General features: G+C 42.1%; 1 protein-coding gene across 2 annotated transcripts in view; it reads right to left on the minus strand.

Annotated features, from left to right (window-relative positions):
* LOC117255211 (slit homolog 1 protein-like) overlaps positions 1–24,924 on the minus strand; it is a 118,070-nt gene that overhangs the window by 23,899 nt on the left and 69,247 nt on the right. For both annotated transcript variants that reach the window (XM_033623877.2, XM_033623876.2), the window contains exons 13-26: positions 24,720–24,863; positions 24,452–24,615; positions 21,775–21,798; positions 21,101–21,245; positions 19,247–19,321; positions 17,384–17,527; positions 16,082–16,225; positions 15,829–15,995; positions 15,521–15,659; positions 13,729–13,797; positions 10,407–10,478; positions 6,485–6,556; positions 6,200–6,271; positions 3,907–4,070 (exon numbers count right to left, since the gene is read on the minus strand). In XM_033623877.2, coding sequence (XP_033479768.2) covers positions 3,907–4,070; positions 6,200–6,271; positions 6,485–6,556; positions 10,407–10,478; positions 13,729–13,797; positions 15,521–15,659; positions 15,829–15,995; positions 16,082–16,225; positions 17,384–17,527; positions 19,247–19,321; positions 21,101–21,245; positions 21,775–21,798; positions 24,452–24,615; positions 24,720–24,863 — 1,595 coding nt within the window. The remainder of the gene's footprint in view (positions 1–3,906; positions 4,071–6,199; positions 6,272–6,484; positions 6,557–10,406; positions 10,479–13,728; positions 13,798–15,520; positions 15,660–15,828; positions 15,996–16,081; positions 16,226–17,383; positions 17,528–19,246; positions 19,322–21,100; positions 21,246–21,774; positions 21,799–24,451; positions 24,616–24,719; positions 24,864–24,924) is intronic.

Consider the following 24,924-nt stretch of genomic DNA (forward strand, 5'->3'; position numbering starts at 1 on the left):
GATACCTGAGTAAAGTGCAGCGTAGAAGCTCAGCCGAGAAGGAAAAGGAGCAAACTATTTTATGCAAATTAGCAGGAGAAAAGAATGACCAAGTTTTGACATTTTCTTGAGATGAATAAAGCATGACTGGATCGTGTTCTTCTTCATCACCGAAAGAAATCTGTATCAAATAGAAAGATTACGAGCAGTCAGGTTAATGTTTTTTTGTCGAGCAACCTCTTTACGATATTAAGATCATATCTATGACTCTGAGTCTGGGCCGGGGTTGCCTACACATGCCTGTAAACATGGAGATATCTATGGAGATATTTAAGCTAGCAGCTAACAGTGCTAACAGTGCAAACAGTGCAACAATGGCAGCAGTGTTGAAAGAGCCATCAGTGTTAACCATGGGGGAACTGGAGGGGGGACACGCAGCTTAAGCCAAATTCACATTACACAATTTTCACCGTGATTTTGACGTCGCAGAGGATCTTGAGAGCCACCTTGGGTCGGAGGTGAGTCGGCAGATAGTCTGCCACGACGAGTCCTCATGTGTGAACAAGCTGGATATCTGGCATGCTAGAAAACTGGAGAAGTGTGACACGACTGACAAAGAGCATCAACCAATGAGAGGTGGGATACGTCTCACATCAGCACGCAAGAAATGTGAGGAGGACAAGCTGCAGGGTTGCCAGGTCTGCTTATTAGCCATGACTTTGGGCTTGTTTCTAAAGTGGAGTTGCTTATTTGGGCTTGCTCTCTAAACGTCACCTTCCTCTATATATATCCGTCTAATAAGTTATTTAAATGCATGATAGTCGCTTCTCTTGGGCTTGTTTCCATAGCCCTGGTTGCTTGTTTCTCTCCCAAGATCTGGCAACACTGACAAGCTGGCAAGCAACAACAACAATGGCGGCTTCCACAGGATCACAGGGAGCACGTTGTGTGTCTCCATGTGACTCCATGTGTGTGTGTGAAGAATATCCATGTCTTTATGATGTGTTGTCTCCAAGTTTGGTGACGTCACCGCATTATCTGGGGCTCTGTCGGCGAGGGCTCTTGGAGAAATCTTGTGGTGTGCACACACAGGTTGTAACGCAGTTGGCAAGACTCCCGCTGACAGAAACACACGTCGCATGTATAAACACTCAAAAGATTACGATAGTCTCCGCAATGCAAAAGCAGGGTAAAAATCGTGTAACGTGAACTAGGCTTTACAGGACAAAGCCGCTCTGATATCAGCGATAACCACCTTATAAGCACAGTGCAAAGCAACGGCAGTTAGCTAGTGAGTAGGACACACACACAGGACTCACGTGCACTAATATGCACAAGCACCTGGTCCGTCAACCACAACTAAGAACAGAGAAGCTCAGATTACAACTACAACTAGAACTACACCATCTTCACATAGCATATAGTTGTTCGCTGCTACATTAACACTCTGAATGTCATCTAGAGCTCCTCTCAGACTGTTTGGTAGAATTTTCAGATCCAAATACAGTGAGCTCTAATTTGTCATCATCATAAAATCAAGGAAGTTATGAGACTAGTTCAGGAGGTAGAGTGGGTCGTCTGCTAGTCACAGGCTGGGCAGTTCGATCCCTGGCTCCTCCCGTTCCACGTCGACGTCAAACCTTGAGCACTAAATAGTAGCTCACTGTCATCACAGTGGGGCTATGACAGGCAAATTGTACAGCGCTTTGGATAAATTAATGCAGTCATCAACCACATTTTATGAGATTATCTACGCTCTTAGAATTATTGTATTTAAGTGGAACCTATAGCTGTGTGTCATCTGTGTAGAGTGACAGAGAACACTGTGGTTATCTCAGAATATTTTTATTGAGAGTCCCGGAGTAACAGGTGACATTGGCCAGTGGCAGGTGAATTTGATCAACCTACCAGTCATGGTGGTGGGTAAACTAAGTCGGGCTCCAGGTTGTTTTATTGCCATCCCAGTGATCGGCACATCTGGGTGACACTTTCGAATGTGCATTAGCATGTACAATGCGTTTCCATTTGCATACCCTACAATGGTGGAGCAACGCCGACACACACAACTCGCTCACTATCGTTGTTTGCTAACTGCACACAACAACAACAACGTACATCAATCAGCTTGTTGTGCTAACCTCAGCACATGTTGCCATTGGCATACAGCTTAAATTCCTGTGTGGAATTTGTGCACACATGACCGTACATATAATCCCTGCCGTCCAGCTCTGGCACCAGGACAGCATCCAATCAAGACAGCCTGATTTTAAGGAGGGGTCAGGAGGAAACAATAGTACTGCTGGATTCTGATGATGACTAAGGATGAAATTTAGCATTTGTGGTAAGTCTGGTGCATTTACATTGATGTTTATTGCATTAATGTTGATTAATGTGCACTGTCCCAGTTCATTAAATAAATAAATGAAAGGAAATGAAATGAGGAGGAAAGGGGACACTGTATGTGGGTGGTAGATTGTTAAAGTTCTGACTTGAGTGAACTGCTTTTTGGGTATCTGTATTTTGTTTTTGTGCATTTGTGTGTGTGTGGTGTGTGAAGGAGAGAGAATTAAAAATGGATAACCATATGTGAATAAATCAAATCAATAATTTTATAGGGAAATGCATATTAGTTTTTTTTTAAAGCAAGACAAACATTACACAAAAGTTAGTTACAGTAAAGTGCAATAACAAAATGGTGGCTGGTGAAAAATATGGGTGGGTGGTAGAATTTAAAATCAGCCACTTTGGCTGATGGAAGAAAAAGTTCATTTCCAACAATGCTGATAAATAACGAGAATTAATTGTCAGTACAGAAATGACAAATATTTGCTTGAGAAAATTTAGAAACATTGTCACCATTGTGTAGTTTGTTTGCATTTTTTCAGCTGCAAAACTTTCCGCTAAGTTGTTGTTTGTCACATTTCTTTACTGACCAAATTTAAGGACTACCTATCAAAGACATTTGTTTTATCTTAAAAAAGAATATCGTCCAATATGCTTTCAGACTATGAAATGTTGATGTAATTATCAGCCTCAAAAATAATCTAAAAAAGTAGAAGCCACAAGTTGTTCTGGACAGCAAATGTAAATGACCAAATCTACCTGAGAGCAGTCTAATAAATCATTTATTTAAAACAATCTAGTTCAGCCAGGTAAATCAGGCTCTCTTATCTGTATGTTTATTGTCTTCATTTCAGTGTAGCCATAGTTCACTTACATCCAAATGAATGACGATATCATGTCAGCTTCGCCCCCGCTCTGACCTTGCACACATAACAAGCATTGCGCATGATGTTCTTAGTGACTGCACTCTTAAAATAGAGGCCTGTGTATCTACAAGAAAATTAGAATTCAGCTCACACAGCGACAGTAATCTCAAGGAATGTGTGTCTTTGGCAAAATTTGTCTCTCATTAAGGCAATTTTTCTTCTTTAGAGATTTACCTCACAGTTAAATACAGTGCGCACTGTGGTGTCTTCGGCTGTGACAGGTGTGTAGGTGTGAAAGCAGCCAACTCCCGATGAAGGTCACACGGACTAAAAGGCTCCGTTTCATTAATCTATTCATCTATCTATCTCCTCATCTATTAGGAAGCAGCAGTGTGTGGGTGTTTGTTCTCTTAGCTTGTTTTACAAATTAAACGACAGGATCACACAAGGTTTAAATCACCAATTATCTTTGTTTTCAGCTCAAATCACTGAAAGAACACAGATGATGTTGGCATCATGTGAATGGGTTTACATGTCAGGTCACTTTGATTAAGAAAGCACTTTTAATAAACAAATAAATATCTTTACCGACACCAAAGAATACAAAAATGATCTAAACAAGTGTGAGACATGAAGCTAGTGCAGGATTTTTCTTTCATGTGCAGTTAGTGAGTATGAGTGTGTGTTCTTATGTTAGGGTGGCTTCCTGACAGCTTACCCAGACACTGAAACTTGTCGGCGGGAGTGGTGAGCAACAGCTTGCCCTCCATGCCGCGGGGTCCGGCACAGCGGGCGATACCGGGCTCCTTATAGCCGCTCTTCACCCAGTCAGACAGCCAGAGCAGACGGCAGTCACAGTACAGAGGGTTGGCTCCAATCGCTCTGATAGAAGGAAATAAACAAAGAGTCAGCTCTCTGACAGAGCCAAGGCTTTCTGGTGTAGAGAGAAAGGAAAAGGGAAAGGAAGGAAAAAAGGTAGGAAGGATAAGGAGGTGAGAAGTGTATTAATTATAGAGGCTGGGAAACAAAAACCAGAGGGAGACGGAAAGAAAGAAAAGTAAAATGAAGAAAGAAAAGAAAGGAGAAAGAGAGAAAGGGCAAGGGGGAGATGGAGAGGGAGAGAGGAAATAATATAATGGGAGAAAGAGGGAAAGGAGAAAAGTAAAAGAAGAGATGAGAAAGACGGGATGTTGGAAAGAGGAAATGTAGGAAAGGCAGATTAAGAAATGGTAGGAGAAAGTAAAGGGAAAGAAAATGATAAATTAAAAAGGTAAAGATGCTGGGGAAAGAAAGGAAATGAAATAAAAAGGAGGAGAAAATGAAGCTGGGTTAAAAGAAAGAAAGAAAGAAAGAAAGAAAGAAAGAAAGAAAAAAAATGGACAGATATACGGATAGAGAAACAAACAAACAAAGATGGAGACAGAAAGAAAAAAGAAAGTAAGATAGATGAAAGAAGGAAAGAACAAATGAAAGAAAGACGGACAGACAGACAGATTGATAGAGAAAAACAAACAAACAAAGGTGGAGACAGAAGGAAAAAGACAGATAGATGATGGAAAGAGCAAAAGAAAAAGAAAGAAAGAAAGAAAGAAAGAAAGAAAGAAAGAAAAATGGGGACAAAAAAGACAAAAGAAAGCAAGATAGATGAGAGAACAAAAGAAAGAAAAAAGAAAGAAAGGATAAAGAAAGACTGATGGAAAGAGATAGATAGATAGATAGATAGATAGATAGAGAAAGAAAGAAAGAAAGAAAGAAAGAAAATTCAACACATCAACAAATCTGCACTAATTTTTAAAGCCACATGGTGGAGCTCTCAGTCCTCACAGCTCTGTTCAGCTACAGACAGTGACACAGACAGTGACACACACACACACACACACACACACACACACACACACACACACAGAACAAGGTCATATGAGAGAATATTCAATTCTTCTTGATCAATTTATCTCCGTCAGGAACAAGTGATGAGGATGAAAACACCCACACGTGATGTCATGTCACCACATCTGGATCACCTCCAGTCACACTGGACCTCTGAGTGTAAATGCTGAAACAATGGGAAACCTGTGAAACTCCTGTCCAGTCTATCGCTGACAGACATGTCATCCATGTTGTTCTGTCACGGGACGTAGTGACTTAAAGCCACAGTGAGTAATAAGTTTAAATATTACCTGTAATTTGTTACACTATGAGTGGAGAAAAAGTCAGCCAGCTGCTGGGATAATAAGGCCTTCCTGTCAGAAAGCCCAAAGTAAACTTAACTACACCTAACCAATTACAAATATTTTAAATTATTATATGCTGTTTCTATATTTAAGAGCCAAGGGAAACAGAGAGGAGTGGCAAAAAAACATCAAAAGTCCAAAAAAAAAGTCCATCTTTGCACCAGAATTGGTTCCACAAGATTATTTTACAGTCTGACTCATTATCCTGACTGGCAGGATTTGATTTCAGAATTGATTTCACGCATCAGAAGACAAAAATAAAAATACTCCCTCCCTCCTCCTGCCCTCAATCACTTCTTCTCCTCCTCCCTTTCTTATTCCTCTTCATCTTCAACCTCCCCTCCAACATCCATCTACCCCTCCTCCCTCCACACTTACTGTAGACCCTCAGATTGACTCACATGGGTCATGCTCGACTGAGGATGATTATATTGTATATGCAGACACACACACACACATACGCACGCACACACACACACGGCTCAGATCAATAGACCCATGGGAAACGATGGATCTCTCACTCCAGCTAATTCAATCCACCAAGCAACCACTTGAAACCACTCACTCTCCAAGAACTGGACTCCATCTGACTGGAGCTATAAAGGCAGGGGGAGGAACACACACACACACACACACACACACACACACACACACACACACAAGCATGCACACAGACCTCATTCTGTCAGCGAGGGCAGACCCTGCTGTCCGTTACACTCAGCTGCTGCTGTCATTACTCATGTACATGTGTGCGTACTACATGTATATTTGAGTGCTTACAGGTGAGACAGAGAGGCCACGTCGCTGAAGATGCCCTGCTGCAGCTCGGAGATGTCGTTGCCATGGAGAGAGCTGAAAGACGGACACAGCGGAGGGTAAAAAACGGTCAAACTGAACAACCCAGAGACCACAATGGCTCTGAGAGGCAGCAACAGGGGAATATTTAAAGACCAAAAACAGATGATGGCTCGAATAAAGCGAGGGGACGACAGTGATGTGGTCTGGTCAGTGACAAGTATAGTGTAGTGTTTGTGAGTGTGTGTGTGTGTGTGTGTGTTTGCTCACAGCAGTCTCAGGGAGCGCAGGCCACCCAGGGCCAGAGGAGGGATACAGCGTAGAGAGTTGTAACTGAGGATCCTGCAGGGGGAGAAACAACATAACAATGACAGTTCAACCTCTAAGATACAGTCGGTATTAACACACTGTGCTGCTGCTACTGCAACTGCATACAGTTGTCACTGCTTGTGCTCAAGCGGCAACTTTAGGGGCTGAAAAATGAAGCAAACATGGAAGTGCTGAAGAGTTCAAAAACAGTGCAGTTCGTTGAACAACCACTTGAGGCTGGCTCCATTAAAGGGATAGTGCACCCAAAAATGAAAATTCAGCCATTATCTACTCACCCATATGCCGACGGAGGCCCTGGTGAAGTTTTAGAGTCCTCACATCCCTTGCGGAGATCGGCGGGTGGAGCGGCTAGCACACCTAATGGCAGACGGCGCCCCAGACTAATGTCCAAGAACACAAAATTGAATCCACAAAGTACCTCCATACTGCTCATCTGTAGTGATCCAAGTGTGCTGCAGCCCCGACATAAAAAGTTGTTTGGAAAAACGTCATATGAACTCTGTTTTTAGCCTCACTGTAGCCTGTAGCTCTGACTGCTTCTCTGTGCTCTGCACTCATGTGTGCGCGCTCAGGGTGATCGGTGATGCACGGTCTCTGAAGAGCACCAGGTTTCCAGTGCTCGACTCCGGTATTCTGCGGCTGGCTGAGGCTCATGAGCTGCAGCGGCTGCTTCATCCAGTAGCCTGAGTTCCGTCCGTATACTCGGGCTCAAAGTCTTCAGACATGTTGGGCTGTCCTTTGCTAAAAGACCGTAGTGCAAATTATCTTTTAGCTCTGTGGTTACTGCTGTCTCCCCCTGCGGTGCACGTGTCACGTGATGTAAACACGGGTGAGCAAAGCTCATGCTTTCGCTGGTCTCACGCAAGCGCGCACACGTGAACGCGGAGCACAGAGAAGCAGTCAGAGCTACAGGCTACAGTGAGGCTAAAAACAGAGTTCATATGACGTTTTTCCAAACAACTTTTTATGTCGCGGCTGCAGCACACTTGGATCACTACGGATGAGCAGTATGGAGATACTTTGTGGATTCAATTTTGTGTTCTTGGACGTTAGTCTGGGGCGCCGTCTGCCATTAGGTGTGCTAGCCGCTCCCCCCGCCGATCTCCGCAAGGGATGTGAGGACTCTAAAACGTCACCAGGGCCTCCATCAGCATATGGGTGAGTAGATAATGGCTGAATTTTCATTTTTGGGTGCACTATCCCTTTAAGGGGGATTTATACTTGTGCAACAGATACTATGCCGTAGCCTACACAGGTGGCTAACGCCATTGTGATTCCACCCCACAAAGTTCACTGACAATACTGTCTTGTACTTTATACGTTTGTGTGTCACTCCCCACAGACCTCCGTGTTAAAATGGCAAACTTAACTGCAGAAATAAACATGTTAACAGCCTGGTACAAAAAACAGTTTTGCTCTCTATAAGTAACTTCACTCTTCATGACAGCTGTTTTTTTTTTTTTTTTACATTTTAGTAAGGCTTACAGTTACACATAATTAAGGGCAGGCAACTTTGAGTAACAGGCTGTCTGCAGATACTGTCTCTCCCCCAAATATGGTCTCTTCTGGCCCCAAAAAAAACAAGATGGCCACAGCCAAAATGCCAAAGTTGGGGCTTTAAAGGGCCAGTTTGTAGGATGAAGGGGATATATTGGCAGAAATGGAATATAATATAAAAAGTATGTTTTCTTTAGTTTTCTAATCACCTGAAAATAAAAATCCCTGTGTTTTTGCTACCTTAAGCCCCATTTCCACCAAACACTTTCAGTATGGTGCCTTTGGAACCAAAAGTAACCCTTTATACATGGCACTTAGTCCCTTGGTCTTCCACCACAGTGGAAACGGAAAAAAAAAGTACTGAACTGAACTATATCGAACTGTACGGCTTGGTGGAAACACGGCTTTAGAACAAGCTGATTACAGTATATACCTACAGGGTCCTCGTCTACTGGCATCACCACGTTGCACGGCCATGTTTCTACAATAGCCCAGAAAGGACAAATAAAACTCCAGCTCTAGAGAGTGTCATTTGTATTTTCGCATCAGCCACCACAGTTAAAAGCCCTTCTACAACAAGCAGGGATTGAAAAACAAAGATTTTTGAATGTAAAACAGTATTTTCACCAGTTTTAATCACCTCCACTTGTTTCGGAGAGGAAGAGGCCTCTCTGGATAATTCAGCTCACAGTTAAAACCTCCTGAACATCTACATCTTAAGTTATTAGAGAAATAAGGTGAGCACCCATTTGCAGGTGCTAGGCTAACAGCCCGTCTGTGACAAGACAAACAGAAACACTGATTTATGATGTGAAACATGAGATAACAGATAACAGAATATGACTTTAGTGGTTGCCAGTGAGTATGTTTAAATGCACAGTTAAGTGGAGCTATGGTTATAGCTGTATGGATTTGATTTACTGACCAAAGTATGTCCTACTCTGCTACGATAGGTGGCGACATGCCCCCTTTCAGCTTGTTAGTATTGGACCTTTTGCTGGTTGACCTATTACATCACAGTCTAAACAATCGACAAACAAGTTAGCTATGGTTAGCTCACAGCCAACCGGTACCATGGTGGACAACTTTACAGCTCTGTACATTTCGTCTGTCCAGAAATGCACAGCTCTGGATGTAGATTTCACCATGTTGTTACCAGGTATTTAATGCTATTTGACTTGCAGGTCAAAGCGCTGGGTGGAAACTGTGAAGCATGCTCAGAGCGCCTCAGCCAGTTTAGGTCTGATTGACTGTATACATGCAGGAGGAATTCAGCTCACAATCACTAGGTGTGTTAGTCCGACTTTGAGAAATTTGATTTAGCACAATTTCAGTCAGACCAACATGTTTTCATGTATTTTTAAAGTCCGGTTTTAGCCAAAATAACACAATAAATCGATTTTCATCATACACTGGTATACCTAACTGTACTTTGACTTAATGTTAGTAAGTGTGGCCAAAAGAATTCACAATAGCTATATTGCAATAATTTATATTTAAATAAATTTTAAAAAGAAATAAAAATGCTATGTTACAGTTATCATCAATTCCAGTGTATTGCGACACCCTACACATGCACATTATTTATTCTATCCTGTTTAAATTACAGTTTATTCATTTGTGTCACAACTGCACACTGTGTCCTAAATATCTTTTCTACTTCCGTGTTTCTTCTTCTTTTGTTTTTTTACATTTTGTCGAAGCATTGATGGAGGGAGCATGAGAATAAAGAAGTTCATTGCCAAAGAATGTTCCCCTGTAATTGCTGTGCATATGATAAATATAGACTTTAACTCTGGATCTAAGCCCGCTTTATCATAATTTACATCTTGAATTACCTCAATAAAGTGTGATTTATTTTATGGTTTTTGGTCTAATATATATACATACCTCTCCTTATTTCAAGGTTCACAAAGAAAGGAAACTGCCCGAAGATTAATTTTGTAATCATTTTTTAAACATGAAGTAAAAGGTTGTATCGTAAATGCAAGATTTAAAGTTGAAAACTTGATTATGTTTCCTCTCTAACTGACTAAATTAAAGTTAAATTCATGTCTATGATGATTAAATTTCTGTAATAAACAAGGTTATGACCCTTGACCCCTTGACCTCTGACTGCTATGAATCCGTGTATGTGTCAAAAGAACTGATGAAACTCTTGTCAAAGGTAAATCATTTAAAATGTCTGCTGCCTTCATGTGTTGTTATGATTTCAATTAATCATTCATCTAAATCTGGTAAATTTAGCTTTTTCTGGCTTCAGAACATCAATTAAGGGTAAAAGTCTTCTTTAATATTTGATAAAGGACATTTGTAAGTGTGTGTGTGTGTGTGTGTGTGTGTGTGTGTGTGTGTGTGGACTCACAGAGTGGTGAGCTGGCTCATGTTGGAGAAGGAGTCATCGGAGAGGGAGCTGATTTTATTGTTGCTCAGATCTCTGCAAAGGCAAAGATCAAATTATATCAATACACACACATGATACACTGCAAGGGTACCATTAGATACCCAAACCAAACAGCCACACACACACACACACACACACACGCGCGCACACACACACACACACACACACACTATTACACACTGAGATCTCTCTCCATAACATAAACACTCTCACACAGACACACACATTCTCCCCATCAGTATATCTTAAAATACTGTTTAACACTGAATTGAGTTGATCACATGACAAAGTTTACCTGTATGTCTGTTTGTGATAGATAAATAAATAAATAAATAAACACATGGAGCTTTTTGGTATAAACTGGACTTCGCTCCACACGTTTAACTACACAGTCCACAGCTCCCCCTGCTGGATATGTTCATGAATACAGTGACCATGAGGTTTGTCTGCACATGCAGCTCTTTTGCATCCAGTATACTTCAATCATGCCAAAATTTGAGATTAATAATAAAAAATGAAGCTGTAACTATGAGGCTGAAGTGCTGAAGCTCGTGTTTTAATTCCAGGACAGTGTTTCCCAGAGGTCTGAAATATACTTGTAGTGCTGGTGCAAAGAGCCGGTATTACCTGCAGGCTCAAAAACAGTTGACTACATGTAACAAAAACAAGTACGTGTGACCTTAAACATAATATTTTGGTTTACTGAATTTTAAGGTTTTAAGGACAAAATAGACCCAACACCAAAACCATTGCTGCAGAGAGTGACCCGGTGTTGTGTCAAAAACTGTTTCCCAGTGATATGTGTTTCCCTCGTCCTAAATCCAAACCAACCACAGAGGTTGGGACTATGGGAAGCATCACTATAAAAGGAGGGAAACAGACTTCGACACAACACCAACCCTCTGGCGCGCTTCTGCCTTGGCCACGGCAGCAGACCAACAGGTACAGAAGGGGTGGAGTGAGGGGAGGTTGTCCACTCACCTACAGATGGTGTAGTTCTCTTGGACAGTGGGTCGCCATATACAGGGTTCCCACACATTTTAACCAATGAGTTTTCAAAACTTTTCTGTCATATTTTATCTAATTTCCATGACTTTATTGAAGTAGTTTAAAACAGGTAAGCAGATTACTGGGTATGGAAATGGATCGTTGGTTGAAATTATACATGCTTGCCATGGTGGTAGAGTACGTAACAGTAACGTAATCAGGCCTGGCTACATTAGATCACCCAGCACAGCTCAGCTCTGCCTCCGTCTTGAGTCATGTATCATATTTGTCATTTGAAAGGCATATTTAAGCCATTATTAAGCATGCATTTCCCAGGCATTTGTGAATAAGCAAACTGCTAGCTCTTGCTAATTAATTAATTAATTATGGACTGGATGGCTAGTAACTTTCTTCAGTTGAATGCAGCCAAAACTGAAGTATTAATTGTTGCCCCTGACATCTCAGCTTCTTAAGTGGCCAGCTGCTTAGAGTTCCTTACTACATACAGTATGTGGGCACCAGTTTGAGAAACCTTGGGGTCATATTTGACCAGGCCATGCTTCTTGATGAGCACATCCAAACTATAACTCGCTCCTGCCTTTTCCACCTCAAAAACATTTCCAAACTCAGATCCATAGTATCTCATTCCGAGCTAGAAATGATCATCCATGCTCTTGTTTCCTCACGTCTTGACTACTGCATTTCTCTCTTCACCTGTCTCAACAAAACTTTATTAGACTGCCTCCAATTAGTCCAGAACGCTGCCGCTAGGTTTCTGTCTAGATTTCACAGATTCAGTCATATCACTCCTGTTTTGGCGTCCTTGCACCGGCTTCCTGTTAATTTCAGGATTCAATACAAAATTCTAACTATCACTTAGAGGGCCCTCCATGGTCATGCCCCTGCATACTTGGTAGATCTTGTGTCTTATCACTGTCCTGTGAGGTCACTGCAGTCTGCTGACTGCCTTCTACTTGCTGTCCCTCAAACAAAATTAGAAACTAAAGGTGATAGAGCCTTTGAGTCCATTGCTCCTAAATGGTGGAATGCACTTCCATATGAGCTTAGAGCTGCCTCTTCTGTGGATATTTTTTAAAAGGCAGTTAAAAACACATCTGTTTAGGCGTGAGTTTCAGCAATATTCTACTGTATTGTCTGTATTTCGTTAGATTTGTTTGTTTTGTTTTGTAATTAGTTTTATGTATTTGCTATGTTTTGTTTTTTGATTATACTATATGCTGATATTTGATTGTATTTTTTGTTTCTTAACCATGTGAAGGACTTTGTGAGTCCTCTCTGTGAGAAGTGCTATATAAAAAAAATGTACTTACTTACTAACGTTACTTGCTCATTAGACATTCCCGTGATTAACTAGCTGCATACACCAACATGTATCATGTGATACCAGTGGCATTTCAACAGTCACGCAACACAGCTTTACATTTTAAATCAGTAATGCAGGGAACATTTTTCACAGAACTTTAGACATATTTTCCAAAACATCTTGTTAATGTCAAACTGTTTTCAGGCCTTTTTTTTATTTCAGAACTTTTCCAGGAATTAAATGACAGTGGGAACCCTGCAGATATTTTTACCTCGGCGGCCGGTCAAGTAAAGTCTCTGCGTGGGAAACCCTGCAGGGTGTTCACATCCAAATCAGGTGTGCTTTGTAGGAACTGTAGCCTTTCCCCCCAGTTTTAGGAGACTAAAATGCTAGGAAACATTTTGAAAAAGTTAAATAAAGATGTTACATTTATATTTTCTTGTACCGACTTAAGTCTTTGACCCACAAACATCAGCAGACTGACAGTCATGTGTATTATACAGCCAGCTTCACCTACTGTATTGCTTGTTTTTGGGGCTTTTACCTTCAGTCTGATCTCTAGCAGAGGAATGTCTGACATATATCATATGGACTGAGGTCATTTAATAAGCGGGGCAATGGTATGACTGTAGGAGCTTTCTAACATGAGTTATGAGTCTTACACTCCTCACTGTTAAAGCTAAAAGTCAGCACTTATACCCCGTAATCTTTGCTTCACTTCAAATCCAGTGCGCAAGAGTAGATACACAACAATAAAAATGTGTCAGCATAAGCGCCCTGTACCACAGCAAAATAACTCCTTTGCTAAATGCGGATGTGTTCATAGAGGCAGTGGAGCAGAAAGGTGTAATTAGAATTACTGCTCACAGTGTCAGTGGTTATAATAGAGTGTCAGTAGAGTGACTGCAGATGTGGCTGTTAGTGGAGTGCGAGGTTTTGTGTGAATGGAGTGTTTAGTCGAGTGGCTCTTACACAAGCTGCAGGTATTTGAAAGTGGCTAACTCCTTAGGAACACTGGTGAACTGGTTACCATCCAGATACCTGAGAGGACAAGAGAGGGAGAGAAAGAGGCAGTTACTGTGCTGTGCTGCTAAATAATAATTAACATCCTCCATTCAGGAAATTCTGAGGTCATTTCACACATTATCATGTCTTTACAAGCTCAAGAGGTTTGTGATTGAATGATATTAAATCAGCATGTAACACTTAATGACAAGTGCCTGGTTACTGCAGAAAAACAATCAGAGCATTGAAAGATGCATTTTTCAAACATAATTTAAATCTATCCGTCAGTATTACACTGCGTACGAGCTACCTTAGAAATCTATAATTACAACCTTTCATCAGAGAAGATAAACATGGCTGATAAGATCATTACATCTTTTACTCTACCTAATTACGCTGCCTTACAGCGTATCTTATGTACGGCTTTATGTCAGTGTCTCTTAAAAAAAAAAAACATCTCAGGGATTATCTTTTAGCTTTTTAATGGATTTAACATGTGTGACAGTTTTTCTTTTCTTTCTTGATGATGATGTAGAAACTGTGGTTATTCTTAGGGTTGATTTTATGGACTGTCTTTTGGCTCTACACAGGAACAGTGTTGGTGCTGTTAACACGCTGCATTTGTGTGTAACCCAAGTAATGTAACGCGCGTTACATTACTTGGATTCAGTGGGAGAAATCCCTCTGATTGGCAGTTCAGCTCAGCGCACAAGAAGAGAAACAGAAGTGAGGAAAGAAAACAAATGACTAAGGTCCAGAGGGTGTGAGATCAAAACAACATTACATATTAGGTAAGATATTTTTTCAACAGCGGGTTGTGTTGTTAATGTGTTAACTGGCTAACTAGTGTTTTGAGCCCATCCTGTTGGTCCTCTGGTTTCCCTTTTTGAATGATGCATACAAACTATCACGTCTGCTATAATAGAGAGTTGCTTCCTCTCACGCAGACGCAGCACCTACATGCTAGTTGACCGCTGGCTGTAGACTTTGCAGCATGTTCAAGTTCAACTTCATGGTCAAGACACGGCGACGTGAGGCGAGGCAACAATTGGCCTTCATCGCCACTAGTCCTTGATGTTGGTTTCCTCTGTCTTGGTCTTTACTGTCCCTAAATTCAGTAATCACATTACAGTTACTAATCAAACAATTATGTTGTTACTTAAGTTCTTCAATTAACTGCATAATGGACGGATAAGAAAAATGTATCATGAAATACGCAGAGAGCAGTAACGCCATCCAGTGCACCGTGAAGAAGCTCCGCAGCCTGGGCGGTCTGTGCTGACTCTGAAGAAGAACAGGTTGTCTGACAAACAATATGAGAGGTACCTTCTCATGATGTGTCACCACTGCTTTAGTGATAATCACGTCAGATAAGCTGGACCAGTGTGCTATAAAGCCGTGGTTTGGCGAGCAAGCGAGCTATGGATGTACTATTTTGAGACAATTATCTGTACATCTGTGCTCAGCGACATTAGGAAGGGTAACCTCTTTTATATTGTTGAAGCTCTACTTTTATTTTGAGACAGTTATGACCTAATGCAGTGCTGTCTTTCTCCTGATCCTTGTTTTGTGGGGAGTAACTAAGTTAAGTAATACATTACTTCTCTAAGCAACGACCCCAATGCTACACAGGAGAGGCAAGCAGTGGGCAAGTAGGATTTGAAGAAGCAGTGGACTGAAGTCCCTGACAGTAACAGCACTGAAGATGATGTGGAAGCAATTTAAGTCGAAAATGCTGCATTTGTTCTTTCAGACTCACAGTTCAGTGACGTTGCGGGGGAGTCCTCTGGGCAGAGCCTGCAGGTGTTTGTTGCTGCAGCGGACCACTGTGTCCATACAGGTACACTGGCTGGGACACTGAGGCCCCGGGGCACAGCTGCTGTCCTCCAGAACAGAGCCTGGACAGATGGCAGACAGTGAGGTGGGGGCACAGTAATAAAATGTTGATGTCAAAAGGAGATATTTTATATAATGTGGCTGTAAGGTATCATATCGCTGCTGTCCTGCACTTTGATCACATTCCTGTCACAGTCTATTCCTGTTTATATCAGAGTGTGTGTATCTTACCATCCTCACAGCGGAAGTCAGGTACAGCAACATCCTGCAGGGGGATCTCTCGGAGGAAGGCAGGACCCTGGCAGCGAGGATTCCCTGTCACGATTCGTCGGCTCCGAAGCCACGCACCAAACCAGGACAGACGGCAGTCACAGTTAAAAGGATTTGCCAGAAGATTCCTGACGGACAGAGGAGATTTAGAGTAGGAGGCAAAGAGGGTAACAACGAGACAACAGAGATCCATGTTTGTGTGTGTGTCACTAACAGTGTGGAAAGGTTGGGCAGGGTGTCGAAGGCTCCAGGCAGGATGGTGCTCAGCTGGTTGTCGTAGAGGGAGAGCAGCCTGACGTTGCTCAGACCTGTGAAGCTGCCGTTATGGATGCAGCTGATCTTGTTGTTCCTCAGCATCCTACACACATACACACAAAAAAATACACAAACATTCGGATTTTAGTCTTATAAAACTGAACTGTTGGAGTGCTTCCACTGCAAAGAATTTCATAGGCTGTTAGACGAGGGGATTAATACTAACTTGACTGATGAATCTGGTTATGTCGTGCAATTTTAGGTCCTTGGTAGGTCGACTTTTAGGGGTACTTCTTATAGTTTATTTTCTTCTATCATCTTATATTTCTTATATTATGTCCAGTCTACTGTTTCATTGTTTTTTCTGTGTTGTTGTGTTGTCATAGACTGTATAAAAGAACTGGATGTAGCCACCCTGGCACCACCAACTGGTTTGTGGACTACTGTTTTGAAGCCTCAGGTCTGACATCTTGGCCCTCATCATCTTGGTTTTTTGATGCCAAAAGTGACAATATTTGGATGAGAGGATGGAGCTGTCCTGATTGACAGGTCGCCGTGGTAGCGATTTGACTCAAGCTACCCTGCTTTATCGTCTATTTTACTCTCAACAGGACCATCATTTATAAAGTGAACATCATGCTGCATTAAAGAAGACTTGAAACTAGCAATTGAGACAAATGTTTCAGTGAGTAGGAGGCCATATTTAAATGGACTGCCTTGCTGTGAGAATGCGCTCTGATTGGTGTGTGACTGATTGGAAGCAATGATCCAATCAGCTGGGGCGTATGACTTCTGTCCTGCATGAATTAACACAAAGCCTAATTTACTGAGGTAATAAATCAAATGAGAAGTAGGGTCCTTCTCTCACAGACTTCTATACATCAGACTTTTTTATGCAACCAGTGGAGTCGCCCCCTGCTGGCCATTAGAAAGAATCCAGATTTAAAGCGCTTCTGCACTGGCTTCATGTCTCCTCAGGGATTTATGCAGTCTACGTTTATTGACCATGGTCTGCTTTTGTACACAACATTCCCTGCCCCAGTCAAATATACTTGTATACTTATGAACATGACTTGAGAATTGTCCGTCACTCAGGACTTCTGCATCTCATTAAACCACAATTTTAATTTGTTTTTACTTTGTCTCTTTCTCTGTGTTGACATCTGTCTAATGTCTTTAGAGGTCTATTGGGCAACATACTTTACTCTCCACAATGTTTAATGATGATGAATATTAGAAGAAGAGTGTGAAGTGAACTCACAGCATGCGCAGTCCCTCCATGCCTTTAAACATGCTCCCTCTCACAGACTCCAGGTGATTGGCTGTCAGGTGAAGCTCCACCACTGAGGACGCACCTTCAAACGCCCCGTCTTCAATCTCTGAGATCTTGTTGTTGCTCAAGTTACTGGAAAGAGGGAAGGCAAAATGTTTTCTACAGTCTCAGGTTTTCACACACTGTTTTATTATCACGAGCACCACTCTTACAGATTCAAGACAATGCACTCAATGTGACTAGATATAATCAATTAGCGAAATAAAGGCTGCTATTTTGTTTTGGCGTCTTTAGGCAAAAATCCCATAATAAACTTTGAGTATATTGTAATTCAAGTGGCCTGAGAGAAAACTAGACTTTTGCTCCTCCTCTTGGCTCTGTTTTTGGGCTTTAGAAACTCTAGGCTGTGACCAGAGTCTATGGTCAACCACAGGTCATTTCAGAGAGAAAATGTTCCTATTGCCTGTTGTACAAATAACGATGCACATGCACATCCCAGGTCGTTAAAGCCCTATTCGATGGCAGAGAGCGCTGCATAATAAGTTGCTGTTCAAGCACTGGCAACAACTGCCTACACTGCAAAACAACTCAAAAAGAATGACGGACTTATCAAAAACATAAGCCCCTTTTACACTGCCAGATCTTCCATGAATGTTGGGCCGTTTTGCCGGCAAGCTGCGAGCGTTTACACACACACAGAGCTGGATTGGCGAGTTGATCCGAGGTGCCCAATTTTCCGCCTCGTAGGGTAGACATATTGACGGAACCCTTTTAGTTTAAACAGACCGAGGCGGCCTTCCGCAACAGGAGGGGCTGTTGAAGACTTGTGGGAGGGGCTGTTGATGACGCCGCACATGCGACCCACTGGCGGTGGATAAACAGGAAACAGCTGATAGCAGGAATTAGCGAGCAGCTAGTAGCAAGAGGGAAACACACACCTGACAGACACTGTAAAGATGAGCCCTCTTTGCCCTCGCAAACGAAGAGGCCATTAACCATTAGATGATGGGGACGGTGAAGTATGGGCCGACTTATGAGAGAACTGCCGAAGGACTGACCAGCTGTGGCTTCCCCCCATGTCACTGGTTATGGTTATGCACGTTTTGTTACTTGCTCACGCCCCCCATTGCCCTGAAAAAGGCGCATTCTGTATCAGCAAAAGTAGGTAGGTGGCATTTTGCCGCACTCCCCAATTTTGTTTTTATACTGCGAATGCTGAAAGAAGACTGATTGGGCTTTCCTGCAAATTTGCACAACTCCTGTTTAAAAAAGGCTTTAGCCTAAAAGAAAGTTTGACAATAAACAAAATAAAACGTGTCAATATTGACAAAGTGTTTCAGAGATAGAGAGAAGATGATGCTAATAGTTTAGCCTTCAGCTAATCAGAGCGAAAGACTTACGGCTACAGCCTGAAGTTCATGTTCATGTTGCTAACATTGAATCAAAGTGTGTTCTCAGACTCATTCACTGCCGCTACAGACCATCTAACCAGCAGGAGAACAGCGAACAGCCCTGAAGACAGATCCCCAGTCAGCATCTGTAGCAACTCAACCTCAGCAAGAGCCAAGGATCCAGGCTACTCGGACATCCTGACTCTGTTGCTGATGTAAGGGAAACACTTGGTTACTGTATGAAGTGTGTGCATATGGCCCTACTTGTCTGGTGGGTGGGGCTTAGGACAGAAGGCGGGAGAGATGAGCTGCAAGAGGAGGGTGTATTTTTGCCCCTTTCAGGAAAGTGCATACCCCAGCTTTAAGGTGATAATAAAGGCCACACAATGAGAACTCCTGGAAGACTGTTTTGATGATTGAATGGATATTCGTCATTGTTGAGGTTTTCTGAGTGACCTACATTTTCTTGAGCTGCGACAGGCCCTTGAAGGCACCGGTGGCCTCCAGCACGGAGAGGTCGTTGTTGTTGAGACGCCTGGGACGGTCACAGACAGTGGACATGAAGAGGACAGGGCGAAAACATCATTAGCAGAAGAGTCGGTTTGGAATGTGTTTGAGTGTGCATCCATGCAGTATGAGTCCATACAAGACATGTCAACACGGATATCCATAAAGTGCTTGTGTGTGCACTCATATGTCTGTGTAATATATGTACATGCATAGAAGTGTAATCATGAGGAGGTCTTGCAGAGTATGGCTTTAACACTGAGGTTCCCACAGGAGCTGGCTGTGCGAAAATGCACGCACTTTGAATAAAAGCATCCCCTGAATAGAATATGGCACACTGTAACTGTGAATACTGGAGCCAGACTGATATATGAGCAAGGCCGACAGCTTCAGCTGATACTGGCTAACCTCAGATATATTGGTATTGGTGCTGAAACACTTACAAGAAGGAAAATTTGATAATCAACTCATTGTTTAAATCATATATCAAGCATGTGTGTTGTTTTTCTTTCTTTCGTTGATGTATCTTGTATCTTTTAAACCGTGTGTCCTGTTTATCTGTCTTTTGCTTTTCTTAACACCTTGGCCAAGTGACTACAGATAGCCTCAAAATAGCCTCTTGGATAACTTGGCATTTTTATACTGTGTGTTGCGTGTTAATTTACAATGTCCCTTCTGAAATAAAATAAACTGACACCAAAACTGAAGTAAAATCAACAATCATTTACAGGTCACATCTTCTCAAAAGTAGGGATTTCCTGCTTTTCTTTGTATTGTGTCATTGTAAATTTCATATTTTGGACTAGTCAGAACAAGCAGCTATTTAAAGAGGTCCTCTTTGGCTCAGGGAACTTCTAACGGGTATCTTTAACATTTTAGAAACTAAAAAAAGAAAAATCTGGTGAATTGATGATGAAAATTATCATTAGAGCCAGCTCTAATCAGTATGTTTGTATACTGTGTGACACCCCCCTGCTTCAGCAGGTCCTGGTAGGCGGAGCTAATAAGTGCAACTGTGAGCACCTGGACAGTCTCTCAGGGGAAGCTTATTTAAGACCTGGCTGTTAAGTCAGTTTTTCTCTCTCCTTTCATCCGGCTGTTTAGTTGGCTTCAGCCTGGTTTCTAGTCTAAGTTCCACACCATGCAACACCTTGCATACATCACCCACTCACCCACCCACACACTCATGCATCTGCTGACACACTGAGACACAGATTCACACACCTTATGACATTACAATGTATTTCAAATTCTCTTTTGTTACACATAAATTGGTGCACCTTTCAGTTTAAGACGGTGTCTCTCATGGCTTGTGAGCCGGGTCATGACAAGTGTACGTAAGCAGATAAGGAAAAAAAACTGCAATGCATTTAAGTGCTTCAATAAAGGGTTTACAAACACTATTTTTATGTACATTTCATCCTTACACTTTTTTATCTGTTTATTCTTTTGTACAAACTTAATTATGATTGAAGGTAAGAGTTTAAACTTTAGTGTTACTTTCATCTTTGGTAATAAAGTTTTTGTTCAACTGTAAAATATCCTGCCTCTTATGTATCTTCATCACAACTGCTTAATAAACAAATTTGTCTGTTGTCTGTTTGAAATGTCTTGTTTATGTTCAGTATTCATGAAAAAGAAACAACAAAGTTGATGTTTTAGTCTCAGCAATACTGTCTGCTAAACAGCTATCTGATTTGTATCATTTTTAAACACTGGTACCGGTATCAGCCTCAAACTTCCAGTGTCAGCAGGACTCTAATTATAGACTGTGCATGTGTTCTGTGCAGGTGTTTGAGTGTCTCACAGCTCTTCGGTGGAGGACGGCAGGTGTTCAGGGAACTTGGTGAGGCGGAGGTTGGAGCAGTCGACCACGTTTGCCTCACAGCGACACTTTGCAGGACACACCGGCTTACTGTTGCACTCGTAGCTCAGACGCCTGTCCTCAGTACCTGGGCATACAGACACAGACACAGAGGGAGGACAGAAAAAAAGGACTCAGGAGAGATTCAACATACCTTTCACAACAACATTAAGACATGCAGTTGGAGAATTAAGTTTTATATATGTTATATATATATGTTTTTAACAATGCATCTGATCAGTCTAAACTAACCACTGAGTGGATGACGTTAAGCAGCATTAGAAAATATAACTCATATTTTGCGGTTATCTTTTATTAGTCTGTGTCAGTCAGTCTGGAAACTGGTTGGAAAACTTTAGTTATAACTTGAACTAGAATTACCTGGACGAAACTAAACCAGACAGACACAAGTTCTTGTCCTTGAGCAAGGCATTTAATGTCCTTGTCAATCTAGGAGACTACAGATTTTCAAGCAGCTAGTTACTGCCCCAGTGCATATTATTGTTATTAAATTCTGTTAAGTTGCTCGGGTGAAAGTCATTTGTTCTCTGAAATGAGATCAGGCACATACAGCATAGGCTTGACAGCCCAGCACATACACACACAAACATAATCACCTGGGATGTGGTACTGCTCCTTGGCTGTCATGAAAAAGAAAGAGAAACAAAACCATGTCAGTCAAAAGGTTTGAAAGCTGCAAAGAGACACACACACACACACACACACACACACACACACACACAGAGGCACTCCTGGAGAAGGTCTTGTGTAAAACTGAGCGCAGTAAAATTTAACATTTTTAAACATGAAAGAAGGCGTGAAACGATCCGTCTCCAGATTGATGTTTTGCTGTTTTATGGAAGCGATGTGTCAGCCTGCGTGCAGCCTTCCAGGCCTGGCAGCAAGACTAAAGCGGCGTGGAACAGTTTATGTGGTGATCAGAGAGCCTGCCATGGTCTCACTGGCCAGGGGCTGGCTCCACACACTGGCACGGTATGGGTGAAGGAAATGGCCAGGAGCTTTTAGTCACAGGCATTCAGTTACAGTCGGTCAGATTAACTCGCTTCATTCTCATCTTGTTGTTACCCACGCTGCCACACTTTATAACTAATACTTTGTAAACACTACTTTTTTCTTTCAGTTTTTTGTGCCTGACACGTCACACACTGTCCCTTTCATCAGTGCAGCTGGGTCTCAATGTTTTACTAAACTAGCTGTTTAACACAATTTCATATTTGTTTTGTCATTTTTGAGAGAAACTTTGTATTTCTCTAACATAACATAAAGAAGCTCTACGTGTTTATTCTAAAAGTCACTGATTCTTTGCTGCCATTGTGCCGTCCGAGGCTGCACTTTATTTCACAAGAGTTAAAGTCTAAAATCTGCCAGTGAACCCTAGAGGCCGCAATGATTCCTTCACCCCACAACTCAAGGTTATCATGCAAAATTAACAACTTACAGATGATGTTTCTGTTCTTAGGAAACAAACAGTACACATTATTATTATTGTAAAGCTACGCAAAACAAATTTGCAATGCAAATTTTTGAGATGCAAGAGAAAAAACTTTTTCCACAGGTCGTCTCCCTCCAGTGGTTCTGATGCTTCCATGTTGTGAGGTTCCAGGCATCACTATATATTGTTTTGCTTCATTCATTCTCTGAAACCACTTATTCTCTTGATGGTCACAAGGGGCTGGAGCTTATGCCAGCTGACATTGGGCGAGAGGCGGGGTACACCCTGGACAGGTGCAGACTATCACAGGGCTGACACATAGAGACAGACAATCATTCATGCTCCCATTACACCTAAAGGCACCAATTAACCTGCATGTCTTTGGACTGTGGGAGGAAGCTGGAGCACCTGGAGAAAACCCACATGCTGCCACACTGCATCACGTGGCGCCGATTTGTTTGTTATTGTTTTACTTGTTTCTTTTATTTTCATTGTGTATATCTGAAGGTAGTCTCGCCACCAGACAATCAGAGATCTCTGCCTTCTGATAGTCTGGGGACACTCCTTTCTAAAGTGTGTTTAACACACCGGCGGAAACGGCCAGCAACAAAGCAACGCCTCTTGCATTTTTGAAAAGGACACGCCTTCTCGGAAATGTGCGCCCCTCCTTTTCTCGTCCGCAAGGAAACAAACACACAGAGAGCTTGAAAATGGATGCCGAGAGATTAAACTCCGTTTTATCAAACGTGTGCTCATCCGTGAAGAAAATATTTTTTGTTTCTTTTAGTTGGCGAGAATGTGTCGCCGCAAACGCGACAAACATCCACTAACTTTGACGGAGTTTTCTGCGAGCGCGACTTGAGCCATTTTGTACCGCTACACGTGTTTCTAGTCGGACTATGTTTACGAGCACAAGAGTTCAGTGAGCCACCAAAGGACCGCCCTGCAGATTTACTATTGGTTCTGCAATGTAGGGAGTTTTTTTAAACTCTGAAATTGTATCCGCCCATCTAAACACAAAATCAGGGAGAAAGTCAGCAGTCTTTAGTTAAGCAAAGCGTCTAAAGACTGACTTGTGAGTCTAATCTGAAGGCAACAGTACAAAATGTTTAAAGTAAAAATGGTAGGTGCCATAAGCTGAGGCTTCAACCGACAACTTTTCGGTCAGCAAAACTTGCTTTGGTTTGTCATAGCTTCAAAAATAAGAACTTATTACTGTTATCTAATTATTTTCTTGTGTGTTTTTGAGTTGTAAATGAGTAAAATAAATCTGTTCGATTTCATCATAGCCAGAAACAACATGCACTTGTAGTTGGAGCACCATGGATATGAGTTTGAGTCAGAGTCTAATAGCAGTTCTCTCCAGCTGCAACAATCTTGGGTTTAGTGACTTTGACTCAACTGCTTTATGATGTTTTGTATCAAAGAAAAGAGACAAGAGACAACAAGTCTTGTTGGTTCAATTTTTTGTGGACAAAACTTTTTGCAACAGTGTGGATTTTGTACTGTGAACAGAGAAGTGACTGTGTGTGTCATGAGCTAATATATATGCTAACAGGCCATGTTTATAAAAAGACTTTTGGAAGATAATAATTTGCATTTCTTCACACAGAGTGTGTTTACACTTGAGTTGAGGGAGGCTTTGCTGTGGCTCATCATCTTACAGTCAGAAACCCAGACTGTCACTACATGTCTCAATTCACACTCCTGTCTTTTTTCTTTTTTCTTCTTATCTCCCATACACACCCACCCATCCACCCACAAACACATACACACACCCACACACCCACCCATCCACACACACACGTACACACACATACAAATATCACACAGGCACTGACCGGAGCAGCGGAACTTGCTGCTCTTGATCTGTGCGATGCGCTTGTTGGCGAGGCGGCGAGGGCTGGCGCAGCGCGCTCCGCTGGTCTCTATGGGGTTTGAACGCAGGAAGTCGGCCAGCCACTTCACATTACAGTCACACACGAAGGGGTTCTGGGCCAGGTGGCTGATGGGAAATCACAGGGGGCAAGACATCAGTCAGATCAGACTGAATGGAGTGGAACAGAACAGAACTTAAAATAGCTTGTGTGTGTGTGTTTGTTTTCTCACAGTGTCTGGATGCTGTGCAGTGAGCTGAAGGTGCCTTTTGCCAGACTCTGGATTTTGTTATCATACAGCGACAGCAGAGCCAAGTTCTCCAGATCTTTGAACACTGATGCTCTGATGCAGTGGATCTTGTTGGCATTCAGCAACCTGACAAACAAAAGAGAACATCAGCATTATCAGGGTTCCTACAGCTTATGGCGTGTTAGAT

Source organism: Epinephelus lanceolatus, chromosome 3, assembly GCF_041903045.1.
Source record: "Epinephelus lanceolatus isolate andai-2023 chromosome 3, ASM4190304v1, whole genome shotgun sequence".
Lineage (NCBI taxonomy): Eukaryota > Metazoa > Chordata > Actinopteri > Perciformes > Serranidae > Epinephelus > Epinephelus lanceolatus.